Source organism: Molossus molossus, unplaced genomic scaffold, assembly GCF_014108415.1.
Source record: "Molossus molossus isolate mMolMol1 unplaced genomic scaffold, mMolMol1.p scaffold_m16_p_13, whole genome shotgun sequence".
Taxonomy (NCBI): Eukaryota; Metazoa; Chordata; class Mammalia; order Chiroptera; family Molossidae; genus Molossus; species Molossus molossus.
Window position 1 is genome coordinate 56,326,382 of NW_023425348.1, and position 23,361 is coordinate 56,349,742.

A 23,361-nucleotide genomic window follows, 5' to 3' on the forward strand; every position below is an offset into this window, starting at 1 on the left:
TTGCAGGGGTGAGACCCAGGAGGAGCCCAGGGCAACAGCCTTTGCCCTGCGGGCTGCTCCCGAGGGGGCAGTGGGGCACACGTCACCCCCAGGCGTGATCTGCAGCACCAGCTTCTGCAGCGACAAGTAGCCGGCGTTTGTGTCAGGATCGCAGTCATGCTCCCCTCCACAGTCTCTAACTCAGCTGGTTTAACAGGGCACAGTCCTACGGAAACACAATGCAGACCTCAAATAGGGGCCCCGTTTGTAATCTAAAATTTTCCGGCAGCCACAGTAAAAATAGTAAAAATAAACGTAAAACTAGTTTTACTGCTATATTTTATTTAATTCAATAAATCCACAGTGAGATCTCTTACCTGTTTTTGCACCACGGCTCTGAAGGGCTGTGTGGGTCCACACAGCGCGCTCCTCCGGAACACCTGTTTCAGGTGTGCCACAGCTGCACCGGGCTGGTGGCTGCTGAACGGGACAGTCCAGATCTCAGTGGGGCCCAGCAGCCTGGGCTGAGAACTGAAGGCTGTTCTGCTTCATCCTTTCCATTTAGGATCCAAATCCTGCCCACCCTGCACAGGTTGTCTCTGCCATTCGCTTGGCACGAGTCATACATCACCTTGTCTTACTAATATTTTCGTGCTGAACTTCCATTCCCCTGCTCTGCCGTGAGCTCCTGCTAGACAGGAACCCTGTGCTGTACTTCTTCTTGTCCCCAGAGCACCCAGTGCATCCTGCGGTGGCTGCATTCCACGTGACCTAGAAACACGCCCAGACAACACACCTGTCCATAGCGCATCTTGTAAGGTCTAACCTGAGGAGAAATGTCATTCTCCTGTCGTTATAAAACAGGGAGGCAGGAAGGAAAAGGCTTTCTTCAAGGTCACACTCCCCCTCCTGACAGACAACACTACTCTCAGTTTATCACATTTTGTGTATTGATTTGCAGCTGGACTTCCAGTTAAAACAGATATAACCCCTGGGCCATCTCGTTTATGTTCTGGAGCACGACGTTCTTTCTTCTGTAGGATGAAGTGTAACAGGCCTTCAGTAAAGGTTGAAGACAAGGATTTCCCCTCCACCTGCTCCAAGAAAAAGGGTAAGCCTTTCACAGTTCTGTAAAACCCTCTCTCAGGTGCGGCTTGCTTTCTACACGGGAGCGCTCAGAGGTGTGGGCTCAGCGTGCCCCAGCTGCCCAGCGGCAGGGCCCAGACTGCAGCCAGGACCCTGCCATCCCCCCACCTGCCCTACAGGACAGTGACAGCCCCAATGTGCTGTCATGGTGGCAGAGTCATGGGAAGCCTTCCACTGTTTCATTCTGCTTGTTGTAGTTGTTTGGGAAAGAATCTTCTCATCCACAACTCTCACTGCCTCTTGAGCAACCCACCAGTCCATCAAAATTACTCTTGCTAAATTCACCAATGGCCTTCATGCTACATGAAGTGGTCACTTTTCATGTTCCTTCCACCTTGAAGTGTTCTCTTCCTAGGATTCCAAGAAACCACCCTCTCCTGGTCTCCCCGTCCTCGGTCCCTGCAGGCTCTCGTCTTGGCCTCTGTCGCCAGCTCCTCTTCTGTCCTGGGTGGCCTCCTCTTTTCCCTCTCTTCTCGAGCCATAGGTGACATCGTCAGCTCCCTTAGCTTTCAATGCCGTTTCTATGCAATAACTTCCAAGTTTATATTTCTAGCCCAAACTTCTCTCTTGAACTCCAGAGATCCATAAATTAACTACTTAGTAAATCTACCTGCTTAGTTAGGGCCCTCAAGGGCATCTCAAACACGGTAACAAAGACTAAGCCAACATGTAAGCTGCCATCCATCTAGTGGTACTTACTAGAAGCCTGTGAGCACCCTCACCCCACTTTCACCCCCCAGCCCCAGTCACGAAGCCCTGACACAGTGAGTTCCTTCTGCAGAAGGGATCTGAAATGTGAATCCACCTCCATGTCTACCGCGATCACTAGACCCAGGCCACACTCGGCTCTGCCCCGGGCTTTGTAAAGCAGGCTCCTCACACTTTCTATCTCTCCACACAGCAGCCAGAAAGATCTTTTTTAAAGCAAATCTTTTTATCAGTTCCCTGCTTAAAACCCTTGGGTGTTTCCCAGTGCTCTTGAAGAAAAGTTTAATGCCTCACAGGCTTTGTTTTCCACAGTGCCCAGTAACTCGCACAGACCCGACCAACCCTTGACAAGCACTCCGTAAGGATTTTATTGTTGAAATCCAAGGTGCTCCACACTCCATATGTCCCAAAGTGAAATCCTGTCTTCCTCTCCCTAGCACATAACTTTCTTTCCTGAGTCCAAGGACCGTTCCAGCAACCACTCAATCTAAAAAAATTGGGGTCGTCTTCATTGGCTTTCTTTCATGCCAAATATTTGGATATTCACACCGAATCCCAGGAATTCTCAGAAGTCCATCCCGTGTCCTCCCCTGCCGCCTCCTCACGGCACCGCCAGGGTGCAGTCCTCAGCTCGCTGTGATTGTCCTCGCTTCCGTTTACCTGTCCCTCTGCTTCTAGGGCCTCCAAACCCTGACTGGACTGTGCTGCGTCCCCACTTAAACACCCTTGGAAGCTCTTATGTCCTATTAGAAGAGACTAAACCAACTGTTGCAAGGAATCCAAGGCCCCCATCTGCCTTTCCAGCTCCACCCCCAACCCCTCCCTGTCACGGAACTGCACAGAGCTCCACTGGTTCTCGTCCAGGATGTGCGTCTGTGCCGTGTGTGTCCTCGCCTCTTCACACCCTCGGCCCTTCGCTAGTGCTCATCCTTCTTGATCGAATTCCTACATTGTGTTTCTGGGCAGCCTTCCTTTCCCCAGGTAGACTCAGGTACCCCTCCCTTGGTTTAATTAACCAGCTCTTTGAAACACACGTGACTGGGTGCTAGTTGTTTTCCGTCTCCCTATCTCACTGGATGCTCACTTTTATTTTATTTTATTTTTTTTTATCCTCACCCGAGGACATTTTTCCATTTTTTGTTCAGGTAGAGTGGGAGGGAGAGAGAGGAACAGAGAGAGAGAGAGAAACATCGATGTGAAAGGAACACATCGAGTGGCTGCCACCCGCACAACCGACCAGGGCCGGGGACAAACTGCAACTGAGGTACGTGCCCTTAGCGGGAACCGAACCCGGGTCTCTCTGGACCACAGGCCGACGCTCCAGCTGCTGAGCCAAACCGGCCAGGGCTGGATGCTCACTTTTAGAGAGTAAGGCCTCGGTTTTAATTTTTTGACTCCTGCCGACATCCCAGCCCACCACAGGCTGCCCATGCCTCCACACCCCAAAGCCAGCGGGCACTAACCGTGGACTTTGCTTTCTAGCAGATCGAAAAAGCTTCTGCACAATCCACAGCACAGGCTATTTGAAAAGCTGGCCGCCCACAAAGATGGGGCTGGACGAAGACAACGAACCGGACAACGAGGGCTGTAATCTCAGCTGCCTCGTCGCGATAGGACGACTGCATTCTCACGTGGTTCCGCAGCCGGTGAACGGGGACATCAGGGTGAAATCCATGGAGTATGTTTCTCGGCACGCAATAGATGGGAAGTTTGTTTTTGTAGACCAGAGGTAAGCGTCTGCATGTTCCTCCTGAACAGTAACGGGAACTTTTCTACCCTAAGTAAAGCAAAGACAACTGAGCAACCAGCTGGCTTTCCTAAGAACAGAGAGGGAAGGACGTGATGGGGATTGCTGATAAAAAATGAGATCCATAAGAATATCACTATATGTACAGAGATCTTTCTCTCATTCTTTGGCATGTAGAGATGGTTAAGTGGGGTGGTTCGATGCCCGTGGCCAAGAGAGAAACAGCAGGCACAGCATATGCGGAATGACTGGAATTCTGGAACAGAGCACTTGGAAAGGGCATCTGGTCCTGAGGCCATGGGTAATTCCATATGGCTAGTCAAGGTTTAATTTAATCAATTAACACTCAATTCTTCAGGCACTCTGGCCACATTTCAAGTCCTCAGTAGTCACGTGTGCTCATGGCACAGATACGGAACATTCCCATGGTCACAGAAAGCTCTGTCGGGCGACACTGACCTGGTCCGGCCTCACTTCTAACGATGGAGGACCTGAGGCCCACCTGGACTGCTTCTCCAGGAGTCACACTAGTTGGTAGTAGACCTGGCCAGGCACCCAGAGGCCCCGGGTTTCCCGCTGCTCTCTGCTGCCCTTGAAGAATATTCTTGGCCTAATCATTTTTTGAGCTACTGGAAAGTCACTAAATGCTGGAAAAGAAGACATCCATTTTCCAAGGTCCTTCTGGCTCCTGCTGCTGGAGCCTTGGTGTGTGGTTATCCTGAGAAGAACTAGGCAGTAAAGTGGAGAAGCTCTGCACATATATACATATGTATATATGTGTATGTATGTATGTATATAAGTATGTATGTATATATGGTATTTATTTATATACATAAGTATACATAAAATCTTCACAATGTAAAACCCTCTGAAAATCCATCCAGCTTTGACCTTGTTCTCATTGGCTGCAGCAGGGTTAGGGTTCATCCACCACAGAGATGCCATTTTCTGAATGGCTTTTTTTTTTTTTTTTAATATTCCCTTCTAGGGCAACAGCTATTTTGGCATATTTACCACAGGAACTTCTAGGCACATCATGTTATGAATATTTTCACCAAGATGACATAGGCCACCTCGCAGAATGTCACAGGCAAGGTAAGCTGGGCTGTGCAAAGGGACTTGTTGACAGTGTCCCCCTGCTTCTAGACCAGCCCACACGGTCTCCCGGAGAAACCTGCCCCGGTGCGGTGGGAGTCAGCGGCCCAGGAGTCTCCAGGCCAGGACAGCAGGCAGGACGGGGGGCGGCCCCGGCCCTGTTCATCCCCTCACAGATAACCAGCCCTGGCTGCCTGCCGTGCCTGCGCGTGGGCCAGGCTCATTTCTCCAGGGCATCTCTTATTTGGGGGATGGATGTGCCTGGACCCATAAAGATGTAATCAATTGAAATTAAATTTTAATTTGATTTTGGTACAGCCCAAAGAGCTCTGATTCTCTTTTCCATAAAATCCTGCATCGCTGCCTGTATTTTCCTGTTGGTTAATGGCACAGGCTCCTCTGGGGCCTCCTCAGAAACCCGTATTGACGCCTTCCTTCACGTCATCGCCCACCAGACCGGTTCATTCACCTCACACGCGAATGCCCCAAGAGCACCCTTCTTGCTACCTGCACTGTCCTAGTTCCGGCCCTTGTGCCCACCTGATGGTTGTGAGCCTCCCAAAAGGCCCCCCTGCCCCCTTCTGCCCCAGTCCATCTTTTGTCTTCCATAGCTAACCCACCTCTGTTCTGGTAGATCGAGCCTGATAATGTCACATTCCTGCTTAAAACTTGCTTTGACACTCAAAGCCAGGTGCCTTCAATAGGCATTGGAGACCCTTTACCTCCTGGCCCCGACCTACCTCCTCTCACCCCCATCCTACCTCCTCTCACCCCCATCCTTGCCTGCAGAGGCCTGTGCTGCAGCCCCTTGACCATCTCACCGGCCCCACCCCAGCCACACTGCTGCGTCCCTCTCCCCCTCCTCCTGGCAAACTTGTATTCACCCCTCAAGGCCCCAGTGTCCTCTGCATAGCCGCCTCTCATTCCTCTCCTGAGGGCAGGTGTCAGCCTGTCTCCTGTCTCCAGGCCTGGCCCAAGAAGGCTGCTCGTTAGCTGTTTGTTACATAAAAGAATAGGTTTGAACAGGCGCGGGACTCCTTGGACGCAGGCGCCTGAGAGTGCAGGCCTGCCTCCGGCTTTGTGATGGGGCAGAACAGTCCCCTCGCGCCTTCTCGTTAGCGGGTGCCCACCCCAGACTGAGTCCAGCTGGATGACATGCAGCCGGGCGTCTCCTGCCGCCTTCGTTTCATGCGCGGTGGAATGGAAAGGCTCTGAATGAGCCCTCAGAAGTGACCTGCCCTCCGAGGGGCCAGCTCCCGTGGCTTATTGGAGAGGGAGGGGCGGCTCGGAGCCTGATGCACTTAGCACTTGGGGAGTTGAATACCCTGATCCCAGGAAACAACAATGTTCATGGTTTCTTTGCATTTCCAGTTTTACAGACGAGAGAAAAGATTACAACTAACTGCTATAAGTTTAAAATCAAAGATGGTTCTTTCATCACACTGCGGAGTCGATGGTTCAGTTTCATGAACCCTTGGACCAAGGAAGTAGAATACATCGTCTCAACCAACACAGTTGTTTTGTAAGTGTTTTTCCTGTATCAGAAGTTCCTTCGCTTCCAAATGGAATGCCCTGGGCTCCTTACCTGGGCAAGGGGTACAGGCAGCAGCCACATCACACGCCACTTTGCTAATATCCCACGAAGCCTCAGGTTTGGCAGAAGCCAAACAGTCCGGGGTTGTTAACAAAGGACAAGTTTCAGTACTCATACCACGCAGGCCCCGGCCTGGGGAACGGCTCCAGGAGCGGCAACATTTCCTTCCATATACAGCAGCCAACCTTTGAGTTCTGCAAGCCCTGCACCCCGGCGTCCACTGGTACTCTGGAGGGAGGGTTGGCAGCCCATGAAAGGCTTGTACAGGCAGCAGCTCAAACTGGCCTTGGCTAATGGTGGGCGGCTGTCCATGCCCACTAGGCTGGTGGCTTGAGCATGGGCAGCTGGAGTGCCGGCTCCAAAGCTGCCACCTGCTAGGTGAGCAGGAAGGGAAAGACCTTTGCGTTGGCCGGGCCTACTCCCCACATCTCCTTTCCCCTGGTGTCCAGACTCCCACCTGTGGTGAGAGCTGAGTGAGGGGTCGGGCTGGTGCCCTGCAGGCTGGCAGGAGGCCGGCCCTGCTGCCGTCCCCGCCTCTGCTGGTCTGCGTCCCACATGGACTAGGAAGGCCCAGCCAGGCAGGGAGGCCAAGGCCAGGATGCTGTCCATCGTGTTATCACACAGCGAGAGACCTTCTGAGCCACTCAGACAGACACTTCATTTTCTGGCCTGTCCAGGTCCAGAGTGGACACCGGGCACCTTGGCCAAGGTGAAAGGTGCACGGTTCTGAGCAGGCCTGACTCACGTTTCCTTATTGCTGGGATGTTCACAGAGCCAGCGTCCTGGAAGGCGGGGACCCAACCTTCCCACAGCTCACAGCGTCCCCCCACAGCATGGACAGCATGCTGCCCTCTGGAGAAGGTAACTATGCACTGAGGGGCATCGGGCTTGCCCGCGAGAAGCTGCTTGTGACCAAAAGACTCTCCCCCAAGTATCCGGGGTCCCCAGCCCCCAACCATATTCTGTGGAACAAGGGAGGCCTCTCAGGGATAAGCACTAAGTACGCAGTCTCCTCACTTTCTCTGTTGAGCCTGGAATACCAGGAACTCGATTCTGTCTCTCCCGAGGCTGCTGGCTCCTGGAAGCTCTCGAAATAACAAACGCCTGCTCCTCTTGTGCTTTTCCTCCCTTCCTGTTGCCCACTGGCTGTGACATGACGTGCTCTTTGATGACTGTCACTGGCTCCTGTGCTGGGAGAAGGGTCTGTCAGCACTGGGGGTGCCATACCTGGGGGCTCCCTCCCAGGGCTGGCCTCGGCCCCTGCTCTCTGTGCCTACGCGTCCTCTGTGGGACCGCCTCTGCTCACATGACTGTGTCCCCACCTCTCCCCACGGGTGACTCCTCCATCCAGGCTCTCGCAGGCTCCAGATCTGTCTCTCCAACCGCCTCCTGGGAAGAACCACCCGGAGTCGCAAAGGCACCAGACATCCAGCACATCCAAACTGACACTCCGCACACCCCATCTGGTTGGTTAGGCCAGACACATCTGCCTCTCTCCCATCCCCCTAAACACGAAATCTGTCCTTCTGTCCAAACCTCTGCACCACCACTGTTGCTGTTTGACCCTGTCCACCGGCTGCCTGGGTTATTGGAGGTAACTGCCCAAGCCCAGTCTCACCCTCCCTGCCCCCATCCGCACTACAGTTAGTGTCCACGCAGTGGACTTTCTGATGACCAAATCCGAGTCGCTGCCCTTTCTGTGTAAAGTCCTTTGGTGTCTTGATCCCTTTGCGGGTCTGTCCAGATCTGTAGTGCGCCATCCAAGGCCCTTCATGATCTGACTGGTACCCGCCTCTCCCATCTCACCTATTACTGCTTCAGTTTCTTGGAGTAGTCTCCCAAATTTTGTCCTGCCTCAGTGCTCTTGCACATGTTGGTTGCTATGCCTCGAATACTTCCCCCTCCTTCCTTACCTCTCTGCCAAGCTAATTTTTACTCCTGTCTCAAGACTTGGCTCAAAGTTGAAATCTTCCAGAAAGCTGCACCTGGCTTGGCTGAGTTGAGGGTCTCATGCTTACCTGTCAAATGTACCCCACTTTGCTCCAGCCATTGTGTATCTCGTCTGTCGCCCGTTATACTGTGAGCTCCTCGGGGGCAGGGACGCTGCCTTGTCTCTGCCGCACAGTGGTGTTCAGTAAGTGTATGCTGAGCGCTTGAGGGGCCTTCATATCGACACCCTGGCCTCTGGACCTGGAAGGAAACTTGAGCCTTGTCCTGCCAAGCTATGGCTTTCGCGTCCCTCAAGGCACAACCCTAAGGTTGAACTTCCAGTGGATCATAGGATGAACTGATTTTAATGTAACATATGGCAGCATCTCTACCTTGTCCCCTCTCACTCTGATTCTCTTGTTGTAGGTGGCCCAAAGAGGGCCCACCCCACTGTTCCAGGGATTCCAGGGGGAACCAGGGCTGGGGCAGGAAAAATAGGTCGAATGATTGCTGAGGAAATCATGGAAATCCACAGGCAAGTAACATTTTCCAGTTGCCCCCTCAACCCAGGCCCCCCTCCCCCCATCCCACCCCTGACCCCAGGGGACGGTTTTGTAATGTCTGGAGACATTTTTGGTTGTCACAACTGGGTGGGAAGTTGCTAGTAAACATCCCTGGGTAGAGGCCAGTATGCTGCTTTCTACACATCCTACATCGTCGGATAATTTCTAATTACTTGGTCTATGACCGGTGACGAGGAGCTTCCCAGTGAGGAGGAGGACCACAGGGCTGCAGGGGAGAGCCGGGAGCTGCCTGGGCGGCTCTGAGCCTTGCCAAGCATTGGCCTCTTCCCGTCACGAAGCTGCCTGGAGACCGGGCCGCTCAGCCCCTAACAGAAGCTCCCTTGGGCAGGCCTTTGCGAAGGGGAAGTTCACCTGAGTTCGAGTCCTGGGCCTCTCCCTCAGCAATTTTCACCCTTTTTCATCTCGCACACAGAAACCCATCACTAAAATTCTGCAGCACACCAAAAATATATAGAGTGTCCCCCCAAAATGTATACACTTTGAATAATTATAAAGCCAGGGTTTATTAAAATACATTTCATTTTCAAAATGTAGTAGAATCTACAGACACCCTGGGTACATTTTGGGGGGGACACCCTGTATTTTTTGCCGATCTGATAACAAAAAATAGGTTTAATTTTGATTCATTCACACCAGATGGCTACTGTGTTGGCTGTTGTCATTTTTTTTTTTTTAATTTGACAGTTGAAAGGAAAAGAGGTCAGTGCCCCTGACCAAAGTCAGGTGTGCATGTTTTAGAAATTCTTACGGCACACCAGGTGAAAACTGCTGCTGTGCTTGGCTGTGCTTAGGAGATTCGCTTCGCTTCGCTTCTTGGTCTCCGTTGGCTTAAGCCATAAAAGGGAACCAACAGCTGTCTCACAAGGGTTGCTTTAGGATTGTGAGGGAACTCAGGAAGGGTCTTGGAACAGAAACCGACGTAGAGAGAGAGCTCAAAAATTGCTAAGTCTAAGTCGTGAAGAGCAGTCATTGAGAGGGAAGTTGTTTTAAGTCCATTTGAAGTTGGGGAAGGGAGAGGGTGGTAACCAGGTCCTTAGGAATGCAAACTCAATGGAACATAATCATAGGAAAAGGGAACATGACCGCTATTTCTTGCTGCCACTGGATTCTCTTGGGAGAATTGGAAGTTGGCCTCGTTCTCTAGTTGGATACAGTGGGGCTCTTATCCTGGGGCTCTGTTCCAGCCCAGCAGGAACGAGGGATGTGACTTCAGTCTACTTCAGGAAGACTGGGGTCGTGTGCAGTGGTGACCAGGTGGTCATCACTGCTGCACACCCTGCGCTTTGCTAGTGACCCTCCAAGAACAGTATAAAACAGTCCTTTACCTCAAGGACCTTATGATCTTTGACAAGTCTATTTTTTATGGCAACAGAAAAAAAGGGGAGAGTGCACGGGCTGAAGAAAGCAAGCAAGGAAGATTCTGTACTTGGTTGAAGCTGGGGTTGGTGAAGAAGGTGGGCATTCCTTCTAGAAAAGACAGGCATACGCTGGGGTGGGATGTGAGTGGCATATTCGGGGTCAAGAAGTGGGCCACCTTACTGGGCAGTCTCTTTATAGAAAGGAGCTACAGAGCTACGATGGGAAATTTCTAATGTTATTAAGAAATGATGCTGAGTAGTTTAGACTGGAAAAAAATTATAATGCCCCGTTCATTATGGGATGCTAACCAGGTGTTAATAAGCATGTGGAAGTTGGACTGAAATAGGAAGAGATGAAGGTGAGCCTGTTGATAACCGAGGGATGAGGCCTATCCTACATTGATGATACTCTCCAAAAGAGAAATGAGTAATGTAAGGACTGCATACTAAAGATGAAACAAGAAACAATGAAAAGGCAATTCCAAGATGGGGAACCTGGGGAAATGTTGGTTTCACAAAGGTAAGGGAGGAAAGGTGGGAGACACTCGGCACTTTTCAGTAAGCAATTAGTAGGCCTCTGTATGCCCTTCCAGGGCATGGTATGTAGTGTATTCTGCCTTTGAGATGCTTATGGTCCAGGAGAGAGAGAAAGCTTGTTCACTCACAATCTACAGAAGTAGGCAGTACAGGCCAAGAGCCGAAAGGCTGCTGGGCAGTGGGAGAGAGATCCCTGGGGGCCCAAGAGCCGCATCCATCGAACGCAGAGCTAGGAGCCTGGTGGTCACACAGCTGCCACCGTTCTCGCCCTAAACTCGAGCTTCGGTGCCAGGCCATGGCCACTTCCCGAGCTCCTCCAGCCGGACAAGGGTTATGTGGATTTGTAGTTCTAAGTCTTTCCCTCCGTAAACTGTGACACTGAGAAATGTGCTAGCTGAGGGGGGCCTGGGCCCTCTTTCACCTCCTTTGCCTTGGAGGATGATACTACTGCAGCGCTCCCTTCTGCGGTGGCCGAGCCACCTCGGCAGCCCGTTAGCTAAACGGTGTTTGCAGGGAAGAAGGTAAATCATTTGCTTTGGGTTCTAGTTCATGGTGTCAAAGATAGAGACTGAACTTCGAAAATCCCCTCCAACTCTGAGATCTGGATTTTGTGAGGAAATAAAACTGGCCGCTTACTTGAAATTCCAACCTGAATTCCAACCTCTAATCCAAGGGCTGTGTCAGTGAGATGCTTGACTCCAGGGTCCACATTCTAAATCAGGCCCCTATGGGGTAAATCCCGTTCCTCACCTGTTTTTGTAAGTAAAGCTTTGTTGGAACACAGCTACACCCATTCATCTACAAATTGTCTATGGCTGCTTTCAAGCTACAATGGCAGAGTTGAGTGATTGTGACTAAGAGCATAGGACCTAGATAGTGTAAGGTAGTTACCATCTGGCCCTTTACAGAAAAAGTTTGCCGATTTCTATTCTAGAGCTTCATCCTTCTTTTTATCTCCACCCCTCAACAAAACACACACACACACTCCACTGAAAAAAGGGAAAGGCAGTGTAACTAACTCCTCTCTTTTCTGACAGGATAAGAGGGTCGTCGCCTTCCAGCTGTGGCTCCAGCCCACTGAACATCACAAGTACACCCCCGCCTGATGCCTCTTCTCCAGGAGGCAAGAAGGTAAGGCTGATGGCTCTCAGGCTAAGGGCCTTCTTAATTTAGAGAACCTCTTACCCAAGTTCTGAAATGTTGGGGTGAGAGTATATAATCACTATTGTGGTTGCTAAAATGTTTTTCCTCCTTGAAGTAAATGCATGATTGTGAGGCTCGGTACAAAGTGTACTGATCGAGCTGGGTGGCTTGCTGACATCCTGTAATTCCCTGTGAGGGGGGAAAGCAGAAAGATCATTCTAAGGAATGGGGGGCTATCAGTCCACTGCATTGGGGGAGCAATTCAGGAGCTCCCATGAGGGCAGGATTGGTGAGTACCACACATAGAAAACTATCCAGTTCTCTGCCAGGAGTTTTTCAGGGAGAAAATATCATTAGTGTCTAGTGCAGGGACTGGAAACAGCGATACCACCAGAGGGCTTTGGAAGGTTGCAGAGTGCTTGGGGCTGTGCCACCTGGGTGTCCTGTGCTGTGACGGCATGGATGCGCATAGTTGATCAGTCGTCAGTCCTCAAGGCTACACTGGGACCAGGCTTAGAAACCACCCATCTCTTTCATCTTTGCCAGAGTTTACAAGTCTATGCCCATGTTACTTGTAAATCATAAATCTGTATATAGTGCCTGATGTTCTTACACATTAGCATAAGCCAAGGGCCAGCATCTTTAGACATAAAGTTTTCCTTCCCCTATCTTCCAAGACAGACACAGAAAGAGTATTAGTAATTTACATAGATGGGACTCCTAGGGCACAAACTGTAGCAAAAGCAGGACATGGGTTTTTAAACTGGGCTCCTCAGAGGCTCAGGCAGCAGGACTGTGGTGCTGCCAGGTGGAATGCGGGCAGGGCCAGCTGGTGAGAAGAGGGTAAGGTCAGGACTCCTGTGTCTTCTACCAGGGCAGCTTAGTTCTATTATGTATGAACCTTCTGTAAAAGCTTGAAACTTTGCTACCACCCTCAAAAAAGGAAAAGTTTTCCAATTAATGGGTAAGAGCATGGTCAGGGTAAGATAGACCTGGGTGTGAAGTCTGGCTCTGTCATACGCTAGCTCTGGGATCCTGTACAATTTTTAAGCCCTGGTTTTCTTTATAATGGGGCTAATATAGGTCGGGACAGCCAGAACCTTTGCACGTGAACTCCTACTATGAGATAACATGTGAATGGGCCTGGCCCTTGCTGATGACACAGAAAATAGCACCGATTAGATGAAGTCTGGGCTGCAGGCTGAGCTCTTGGCTCCATTCTCCTGCTGTACCCCTGGGTCCCTCCTCCACATTGGACCCACTGTCGTCTCAGGCTGGTTTCCCCTTCTCGACTTCTTAATTGAACTTTTAGGCACTTGACTTCCTAGTATTACCAAGAATCCCACTACTCTATCAATCCATCATAATGCTTAAATATTACTCAGGGAACTTTCATATATTCTCGCATCTTATCCTGACAACTTTATAGAGTACAAAATCCAGGCTCCCAAGTGTTATATGATTAGCCCAGCATTTCTTAGTAAGTACGGTTGCAAACTACATTCAGGTCTCTTGATTTCCGATTCTTTTCACACCAGTAACTGCCAGAGGTGAAAGAGCCCCATGTATTTTTAAAGCATTTATGGGGGGAAAAATGTTCCTTTTCTTTGAGCTTATAAAAGTGGGTGTGAGAGAAGAAATTCTGAATGTATTCTGAGTCCTTGGCAGCAAGACTTGTAAGAGCAGTCTAAACAACATGGAGTTAAAATGACAGCAGCAGTAAAGTGCACCAAAGCCACAGTGCTTCCAGCCCTTCCCCGTCACTTGCAAAGCTGGCAGGTCTGAAAATGAGCCATTGAGCTAGTTGTTCCAGTGGGGGCTCAGTTGAGGGGGGGGGGGGGGGCTAAGTGAGCCTCATGGTTTCCAGGCGAGTCTGGACATCCAGAGGCAGTAGGTTCAGACAAAGTAGCAGTTCCTTAAGGGTCATCTATGGCCTTTTTGGGGGGAGTGGAGCAAGACCCTTTCGGGTTCTGCAAGGTCCGAAGTCTTCGTAATAATGCTAAAATATTACTTTTTTCTACGTTGATATGGGAACTGATAGTGCAAAAGCAATGTTGGGTACAACTGCTGGTGCTTTTGCAAAAATCAGGGCAGTGACACCAAACTGCGTTAGCAGTAGTCACTATTTTTTTCACCGCCATTCACTCGCAATAAAAAAGGTAATAAAAATTTTTTAAGTTTTATTTAAGAATGTCCTTAATGAAGCAGTAAAAATAACTGCTTTTATAAAACCCCTGAGTAAATCTTTTTAATACTGTGCCACAGTGGGAAGTACGCATAAAGCACTTGTGTGATCGTGAAAGTTCTGAGCTGGACAAACTGCTTTCTCTACAGAACACTATTTTCCTGTTGTAAACTGTGGCTATTCGGGCTTGGGTATTTAGCATATATCTTCTTAGAAATTAAGTGAACTGTGACTTCAAGGAAAACCTGACAGTATTTGTTGCCAGTGATAAAATTACATCTTTTAAGCAAAAATTAGAATTTTTGGAAAACTTTTATCTGCTACTTTGAGTTTGACAGCTTTCTAAAACTTAAAAGGTATTTCTGATGACTTAGGTAGTATTAACAATGGCGATATTTTGATGTTGTACAATGAAATCTATCAACATTTGGACGATCTTAACAATTCAGTGAGCCAGTATTTTCCAAATGACCATGGAAGGTGTCTTGATTTTTACTCTGAGTATGTTTATTAAAGCTAGGGATCGTGAAACAAGGAAGGGCTTAGGACAGAAGCAGCAACAGGAGCGCCTAGGCAGGGCTGCTGTCAGCTCCCTGGAAAGTCAGAGAAAGGGGGCCTTGGAGACAGGCGCAGGGGGTTGGCCTGGGACGAGCTGCCACTGGCCATTGCTCCCCTGGTTGCAAGTCTCGTGGGGTCCCTCCGAGTTTAGGGGGAAGGAGAGCGGGATAGGAAAAGGTGCGGGCTTGCTCCCAGGAGGGAGAGCACACCCAGTGCAAAGTATTTTAAAATTATGTAAAGGTAAAAAAAAAAAAAGATCCATCTTAAGATGGATATATCAATGGATTTTAATGTAAATGTACGAAAATTTCATTGATACGGTTTTAGATTCCATGGTGCAGCTAACCTTTTGAGAAACTTCCACTTACTGAGTTTAGATGTAATACCAAAGATTAATACCACAATTATTTGAAAAAGCTATTAAAATGCACCTTCCTTTTCTAACTATGTAACTAGGGGAGGCCAGATTTCCTTCATGTATTACAATCAAACAACATATCTGAACAGACTAAATGGAGAAACAAATATAAGAATCCAGTAAAATTCTATTAAGGCAGACACTGGATTTTATTAAAAAGTTAAAACAATGACACCTCCACTAATTTTTTTGTTGTTTTGGAAAATATTTTTCATTAAAACGCTATTCATGTTTATTTAAAATTTTTATTAGTTTTAACTTTAAATACACTAAATAATAAATATGGCCTACATAAACAAAAGTTATTTGACGTCCTCAATTTTTAAATTGTGTAAAGGGGTCTCTAGAGCAAAAATTTGAACTGCAGAGATAAGGTTGTAACACCACCTACTGGCAAGGCCTGAAACCACCGCCTCACCTGAAATCCAAGGAGCTACCACAGTTGTTTCCTCACCAGCATCCAAATACTTCTCCAAGATGCTTTTCTGTAAGACTCAGACAGGAAAGGAAGCAACATTATTGGCAACATCTGTTGCTATAAAAAGGTTTACTCCCTTGCAGGGGAACTGAGGTTTAGTCCTTGGCCTTAAAGGAACATGTGAGCAGCATGATCTAAGGTAACTGGATGCTCTAGGGATTTTATTCAGCCTATAAACTGCCTGAGTGGGTTGAATCTAATGAAGAGAAAAGGATAGTTTTGGGGAAAGGTTTTTTTCCCTTACTGTGACCATTCTTAACAGTTTCTTGTCTGAAATCACCCAATAGGAAACTGAAGCCACTTGAAGCTGTTTTTCTCCTACTCTCCTCTTTTCAACATGATTCATATTCTTGGTGACATTGCATGTGATACTGATTGAAACTGTTGGTGATGTGAAAACTTCACTTTTGTTTGTAGATTTTAAATGGAGGGACTACAGACATTCCTTCCAGTGGCCTATTACCGGGGCAGGCTCAGGAGAACCCAGGTTATCCATATTCAGATAGTTCTTCTATTCTTGGTAAGTGGCTTTCTTATTCTTTCCCATTACAATGAGCCTGCAACACACCTGGCACAGATTCAGTTTTAATAATGTGAATGTAAATGTACCATATAAGCTAGTTCTAGATAAATCCAATAAGAACAAAGTAAAAGTTTGAAATTTGTTTAAATCTTTACTTCAAAGTCTAGTTTAATAGTTGAGTTCTGATGGAGGAACCAAGTTTGTCCCTGGAGTAGTCTAGACACAGGCTTTCTCCCATGTTAGGATATAACCTCTTCAGAGGCAAGGCCGATGAAGGTTTAGAGATAAAGCCTAGAAGGATAATCAGTAAGCATTTCAGAGATATTAAAAGTTATTTAGAAATGAGGCATCTGCCTTCTCCCATCCCACCCATGTTGTTCTTTAATTATCTTTCTATATCTTTTTTCCTAATCTCTACCTTATTTTTTATATAACTCCATCCTTATCATTGGTTATATCAGAATATTAAAATGAAGTCAACTCAAATGCTTTTAATCTTTATTACATTTTAAGTACTGTGTTTCTAAAAATTGGTTCTTCCCTCTGAAAACCCCAAAGGTAAAAAATATATATATGGCAATGTAGTACCAAAAGTTGCTGTTCTCATCCTCCTGTTAAGTATAACTTTCTTAAAAGTGTGCTTAAGAATTGCTTACTAACCAGTCTTTATTTCCTCCCACAGGGGAGAACCCTCATATAGGCATAGACATGATAGACAACGATCAAGGCTCAAGTAGTCCCAGTAATGATGAAGCAGCAATGGCCGTCATAATGAGCCTCTTGGAAGCAGATGCTGGGCTGGGTGGCCCTGTTGACTTTAGCGACTTGCCATGGCCGCTGTAAACACTACATGTTGCTTTAGCAACAGCTACAGTATCAAAGTGCATTACTGGTGGAGTTTTACAGTCTGTGAAGCTTACTGGGTAAGGAGAGAACAGCTTTTATGTACTGTCTTCATAAAAGCCATTTCAGAGCCATTGATACAAGTCAATCTTACTATGTGTAACTTCAGACAAAGTGGAACTAAGCCTGCTCCAGTGTTTCCTCATCATTGATTATTGGGCTAGCTGTGTATAGCTTGCATTAATTGTATATTTTGGATTCTGTTTGTGTTGAATTTTTTAATCATTGTGCACAGAAGCATCATTGGTAGCTTTTATATGCAAATGGTCATTTCAGATGTATGGTGTTTTTACACTACAAAGAAGTCCCCCATGTGGATATTTCTTATACTGATTGTATCATAAAGCTGTTTATTCTTCCTTGTAAGAATCCTTTACTATAAATATGGGTTAAAGTATAATGTATTAGACAGTTAAATATTTTTAATAAATGTTTCCCTTGTTCTATAAATACTGTCCACATATCAAATAATTAGAAAAAAATGTCTACATGCTACAGGGCTAATCAATTTTCTCTAGTGGGTATTAAGAAAGATCCATGACAATAACATTTATACCTTTCTGGCCTTCATAACAATTCTGGGACTAACATCATTCCCCTGTGTAAAAAGCTTAGCTATTTTGCTGAAATGGTTATCTCCAAATTGTTGCAATTTTTATTTATGTGAGAACAAAGATGTTACTGTTTAAACATCAACTTCAGTCCTCTTAAATTAGAAATTCAAGACTGGATGTAACAAACTGGCTTCTCTACTACAACTCCTCTCTACCAGTACTCACAGCTTGGCTTCTAGCACTGTGACCCCAGACCCAAAGCACCTCACTACTTCTGATTCCTTCTTGAATTGGGTCACAGAATATTTCAAAATAGCATTTGTATGAGTAATATGCTATGCAGAATGGCACAGTATAATGGAAAAAGCACCCAACTAGTGTCAGCAATTGGCTCTGAAACTTAAGCTTTCTGTATAACCTAATCTAGTCAAGGTATTTCACCCTTCATATCTGGTTGAACTAGAAAGTGTTCTCTTCAAATATAACATTGTTTTGGATTTATAGTACTTTATAATTAGTAGAGAATCTAACTGCCTCATCACACACGTACCAAATCTGTGTTCATGAGCTATTTGTTTTCTAGTTATATTGACACCAAGAAGACAAGAAGTCTGCTAATTATGAGACTAAAATGGTCAAGGTTATAAAGTTGATCAGAAACATTAAAACAATGGAATTTTATTTTGATGAAAAACTTGAGTTTACAATCATTTAGTAAATGAAGAGCAAACACTTCATTTTCCTAGCTCATAACTCAAAAAATCATTAGTAAATAAATATCTGTGAACGGATTAAGGGTAAGGCAGACTGGATAATAAACCACCCCTGATGTTCACACTCCCTGCGTGTGACTCACTCTAAAAGGGTGAAAACGGCACTGGAGATAACTGAACTGTTAAGATATGGGCATTGAATCTCATTCTAATCATTCAAATAAGCCCAATGATAAATATTCATTTTTTGCTCATCATGGGCAGTAAACTATACACATTTTACTGAAGGAATACTTTGATAGAAGCACTTATTTAAGTTACATTGTGCATCACAACTATAAAAATGGCTTGAGCAGTTCCATTTAACCACCATTTATAAAGTGCAACTATATAAAATTCTGCATTTTATCTGGGGTATGACATATCAATCTAGACTGAAAGTACCACAGCTGCCAATTTCCACCACTTCTGAAAAGATCTAGATGTGTGAAAAAGGACTGTCCCCCATACAAAGAACCAATTTCACAAACCTACTGGTAAACAAATACATTTATATAACTGGAACCTCAGTATGCTAGAGTTTTACTCATTAAAAAACCATTCAGCTACCTTTGGTCTTTAAAAAAGCCTACACTGCAATATCCTAAACATTGTTATGTGCATCTCACGATGAAGAAAGTGGCCTTGCAGTGCAGAATGAGGAGAGTGCAACGTCACTGTGAAGAGGAGCATGCTATGGTTTCAAGGAACATCAGCATCTCACAGCACTGGATTCTGTGCATCAGGATCGAGGTCATTGTTGCCCGAAGGGGGATGGATGGGGAGAATATCCAGTTCATCCACTTGCGGAGTTGGGTGCATGACTACCAGCTGGTCCTGGGGAATGTCTGCAGCAGCTGCTGCAAGGTTGGTGATAGATTTACTCTTTACACACTGAAAGTCTACATGCCGACTCTTTCCTTCTTCCTTCTCCCAAGACATTCGAATAAAGGGTCTTTGGACATAGTTGTAAATCACTTCTGGGCGGCCCCCAGGCCTTTTCTTTATTTTTTCTTTATAGGTAGGATAACCTGGAGGAAAAAAAGGTTTTAAAAACTGAGGATACACACTCGCACACCCACACCCCCCCCCCCGACACACTTCTCATCCAATCACCTAGAGGGCTTTTTTGCTGTAGCTTCTGAACAAAACAAAGAAAGGAAACCAATATTCCATCCCCTTAGTCATCAGTTCAACAGCCAGAAACTGAAATCCTGGTATAATTCATAAAACTGTCTACCATCCTATCTGAGCTACTTAATTCACCAACCACCAGAAAAACATTCTTTAGGAGCATGGAAAGGATGGGTATGTAAAATAAAGTGGTATGTAAGCTAGTGCATCTTGGGCTGTAGCTGTGTATCCTTAATATCCCTGAACCCTTCCTCCTCTTCACAGGATTATCTGGCCTCAAGACATGCCATACACTGCCACATTTACCTTCTACTTTCCTTAAACCTAATCACATTTTCATATTGCTCTGGTTTTTTTCTTTCTTTTCTGGTTAAATGACAAAGAGCTGTAGGGCTCTCCGGCTTCACTGGTTCTAGGTACTCCTGCACCTACGTAAGCAAAGCCAATATTTAAACCCCATATATCATTTTAATGTTTCTACTACCAACAACCAAGCAGTTCATTCAGATTGGCAATTCTAAAGCAGCTCTTCCTAACTAATTATACCTTCCTTCTCTTGAATCATAATCACTGAAAAGAAACAACTAGTAAGGACAATCCTGGTTTTGGGAAATTTTTGGTCATTCTCCAAAGACATCATATTCTTAGAAATTATTATGCATCTCTTTCTTCCTTCCTACTATCAAGAATTGCTAGTTTAGACCAGGGACTGGCAAACATATCCTGTAAAAGGCCAGACATAAGTACATATTTGAGGCTTGAGGACCATACATTTGCTATCTCAACTACTCAACTATGCCACTGTAAAATGAAATCAGCCACAAGCAATACATAAATGAATGAGTATGCCTATGTTCCAATAAAACTTTATTTATTAAAAAACAGGCAATAGGTTGGATTTGGCCCATTGGCCACAGTTAGACCATAGTTAGAATCAGAAATAAATAGAAAGGCCTCACATAATGGGGACTCAATTAATGATTATTGCATAAGGGGATGTACATAGACAGCACTAGAAGCTAGTACATATATTTAGCCATATGTGGAATGAGTGTATGTGGTTGAGGTGAAGAGGGCACAGGGGCAAGCAGAGCTAAAAACCTTCTGAAGACTCGGAGAATGTCTTGTATGTTTCACACTTCCAATCAGCTACCACCTGAAGGACAGCACTAGAAATCAGAAAGCTCTCCCTCTCTAGTCCCTTGTCCTGAATTCCTCTTGGACTATCACAAAATCTTTAAATTCCCATCTTATTCTCCACACAGAATCACCACTCAAACACAAGTGTAATCGTATTACATCCTTGCTTAAAAACTACCAATAGTTTTCTCATGCTTAAAGGAGAAGGTACATACTCCGTAACGTAGTATATAAAGCCTTTTTTTTCCTTTATTGATTTCAGAGAGAGAGAGATAGAAACATCGGTGAGAGAGAACACTGACTGGCCGCCTCCTGCATGCCCCCCACCGGGGATTTAGCCCACAACCTGCGCATGAGCCCTGATTGGGAATCGAACCGGCAACCTCTTGGTGCATGGGTTGATGCTCCCCTACTGAGCTACACCGGCCGGGCTATAAAGCCTTTTTTCACCCCTCACCCGAGGACATTTTTTCATTTTTTGTTCAGATAGAGTGGGAGGGAGGGAGAGGAAGAGAGAGAAACGTTGATGTGAAAGGGACACATCAAGTGGTTGCCACCCACACGACCAACCAGGGCCGGGGACAAACTGCAACCGAGGTACATGCCCTTAGCAGGAACCGAACCCAGGTGTCTCTGGACCGCAGGCCGACGCTCTAACAGCTGAGCCAAACCGGCCAGGGCTATAAAGCCTTTTTTATAACCTGGTTCCAACCTCCTTACTATCAGACTTCAACTGAAATGCCTTCCCTTACAGAGGCCATCCTTGTCTTTCCAATTTAAAGTAGCTCCCAGTTGCTTTCTCTCTAGCTCTGAGACCAAGCAGCTAAATTCCATTGTTTGCAAAATGCAGAAGACACACACTGGTAAAACTAATGAGTCACCAATTTCACCCTTTTTTTTTTTTTAAAGCCCAAAGTCTCCTCCTCTTCCTGCAAAGACCCTGCAAAGGTCATTCTTCCCCATATGTCTCAGCAGCCCGTTTTTAGTAAGTCTTCACTTAACAGTGTCTATAGGCTAATTGATATAAACAAGAGTTAAGTTCCTCCAGCATCTCACCAATGTTGTGATAAAACAACAAAACAAAATTGTTCAAGGATCTGCTGTACTGTGATCTCCAACAGCTTGACTGGGTCAATGAGCAACACCATTATCTTCATTATCACCATCACAAACATATACTGAGAAATTAATACATGCCAGGCTCTGGTTTAAGTGCCTTTCATGTATCAACTCATTCTATTGTCACAATAACCTTATAAAGTATTTATTAATGCCCCAATTTTAGATGAGGAAATTGAGGCACAGAGAAGCTAAATGCCTTGGCCAAGGTCATACAACTATTAAATCATAGGATTTAACACGAGCAATCTGGCTCCAGAACCTTTATTCTTTGTTTTTTTTGAACCTTTATTCTTTTTGTTTGTTTTTGTTTTGTTTTTCATTAATTTATTTTTGTTACAGATGTTTTTCCTTTTTCCCCCACGACACCCTCCTTCCAATCCCCACCCCACACCCGCACCGTCCCCAGTATTGTTGTCTATGTCCATGGTTATGCATACACGCATATCTCTTCTCTCCCCCACCCCCCTCCTTCTGAGGTTTATCAGTCTGTACCCTACTTCTATGTCTCTGGGTCCATTTTGTTCATCAGTTTGTTTTAGAACCTTTATTCTTTATACTATGCTATGTTATGCCAAGAAAGATATTTTATTCTTACTAAGGACACTTTAAAATAAATGCAGCATCTGACATGACATCTGGAAAAATTCATTTAAGTCATAAAGTAAAAAGCAATCTATAAATATATGGGCTCAGTCAAAAAATCATTAGGGTGAGCTATAGCAGAAAAGATAAATTCATATATCTTATAATGCTAGGGAATCTTGTGGAATAAAAATTTCTAATGGCTGTTTTCTCAGATAAAGGATGATGATTTTTGTTATTTGTAGACCTACTGCATGATCATTCAATATAATCATTTATCTGAATTTTTCTCACAGTATTCAAACTATATTCTAAATGAGATTCAATTTTTTAACCTTGTTTTCTCCAAAAGAAAACTAACATAAAATACTGAAAATGTCTTACCTTCTATTCCCAGTCTAATCTTCTTAAGACCCCTCTCCTTCAGAACTGATTTGGCCACATCTCTGTTTTCAATGTACTTGAAAAATCTATATAATTTTGTGCTATAAATAACTGAAATCAAAAAGATAAAAATATTATTAAAATCAAAGTACTTGGATATGAAAAATGTATAATAATCATCAAATGGGGCTGACACCCTAAAAGCCCAAGTAGTGGATGCAGTGATGCCAAAGGATGACTAGCCAACATGACAGGACAATTCAGTACAGTTAATGTATAAGCAATACTTAAGTTGAAACAAGAAAAGCTTTAATAACCAATCAGGTAACCCAATCCATAGGAAGAATCTCCTTCTGAAAGATATATCATATATAAGCTTATTGGCATAGGATCTACCCCAATTTCTTCAAATAAGAGAACCAAAAGAAGATATCAGGATCACATCATTATCAAACAGGCAAAGTCAAGTACTTTGCTATGATGCCTACAAGGCCTCATCTGGAAAGGGGGAAAAATGCCTTGTCAGAGACTACCAAATGGATACATCTTACATTTCATGGATTGAGCAACTATTAATAGCTCCCCCAAAAGGCAAAGACCCTCCCCACAAACTGTTTTCCATTCAGGCGAACAGCCCCATTTAATACTGATGTTAAAAATGGCAGATTCGAGCATGTTCTGCCTAGGTTAGTCTGTTTAGAGCAAACTGCTTTGCAAAGGACAGACATTCCACTGACAACATGTTGAGTCTTCCAAATGTGCTCGGAACTTCAGGGAGTTAGATTGATGGACCTTCCTCGCCTTCTCT

General features: G+C 45.6%; 2 protein-coding genes across 11 annotated transcripts in view; one reads left to right on the plus strand and one right to left on the minus strand.

The window, feature by feature from the left end:
• The window catches only part of ARNTL (aryl hydrocarbon receptor nuclear translocator like), a 108,178-nt gene extending 90,843 nt beyond the window's left edge, over positions 1-17,335 (plus strand). For 4 of the 8 annotated variants that reach the window (XM_036257779.1, XM_036257781.1, XM_036257785.1 and 1 more), the window contains 9 exons: positions 941-1,090; positions 3,316-3,562; positions 4,569-4,675; positions 6,047-6,197; positions 7,042-7,130; positions 8,625-8,733; positions 11,715-11,808; positions 15,877-15,979; positions 16,665-17,335. In XM_036257779.1, the coding sequence (XP_036113672.1) occupies positions 941-1,090; positions 3,316-3,562; positions 4,569-4,675; positions 6,047-6,197; positions 7,042-7,130; positions 8,625-8,733; positions 11,715-11,808; positions 15,877-15,979; positions 16,665-16,825 (1,211 nt within the window). In that variant the 3' untranslated portion in view covers positions 16,826-17,335. The remainder of the gene's footprint in view (positions 1-940; positions 1,091-3,315; positions 3,563-4,568; positions 4,676-6,046; positions 6,198-7,041; positions 7,131-8,624; positions 8,734-11,714; positions 11,809-15,876; positions 15,980-16,664) is intronic. The other 4 variants (XM_036257780.1, XM_036257782.1, XM_036257784.1 and 1 more) reach the window with 3 other exon arrangements.
• Positions 17,336-18,092: 757 nt separating this feature from the next.
• Positions 18,093-23,361, minus strand: part of BTBD10 (BTB domain containing 10) — an 81,959-nt gene continuing 76,690 nt past the window's right edge. For all 3 annotated transcript variants that reach the window (XM_036258676.1, XM_036258674.1, XM_036258677.1), the window contains 2 exons: positions 22,554-22,664; positions 18,093-19,222 (listed from right to left, as the gene is read on the minus strand). In XM_036258676.1, coding sequence (XP_036114569.1) covers positions 18,912-19,222; positions 22,554-22,664 — 422 coding nt within the window. In that variant the 3' untranslated portion in view covers positions 18,093-18,911. The remainder of the gene's footprint in view (positions 19,223-22,553; positions 22,665-23,361) is intronic.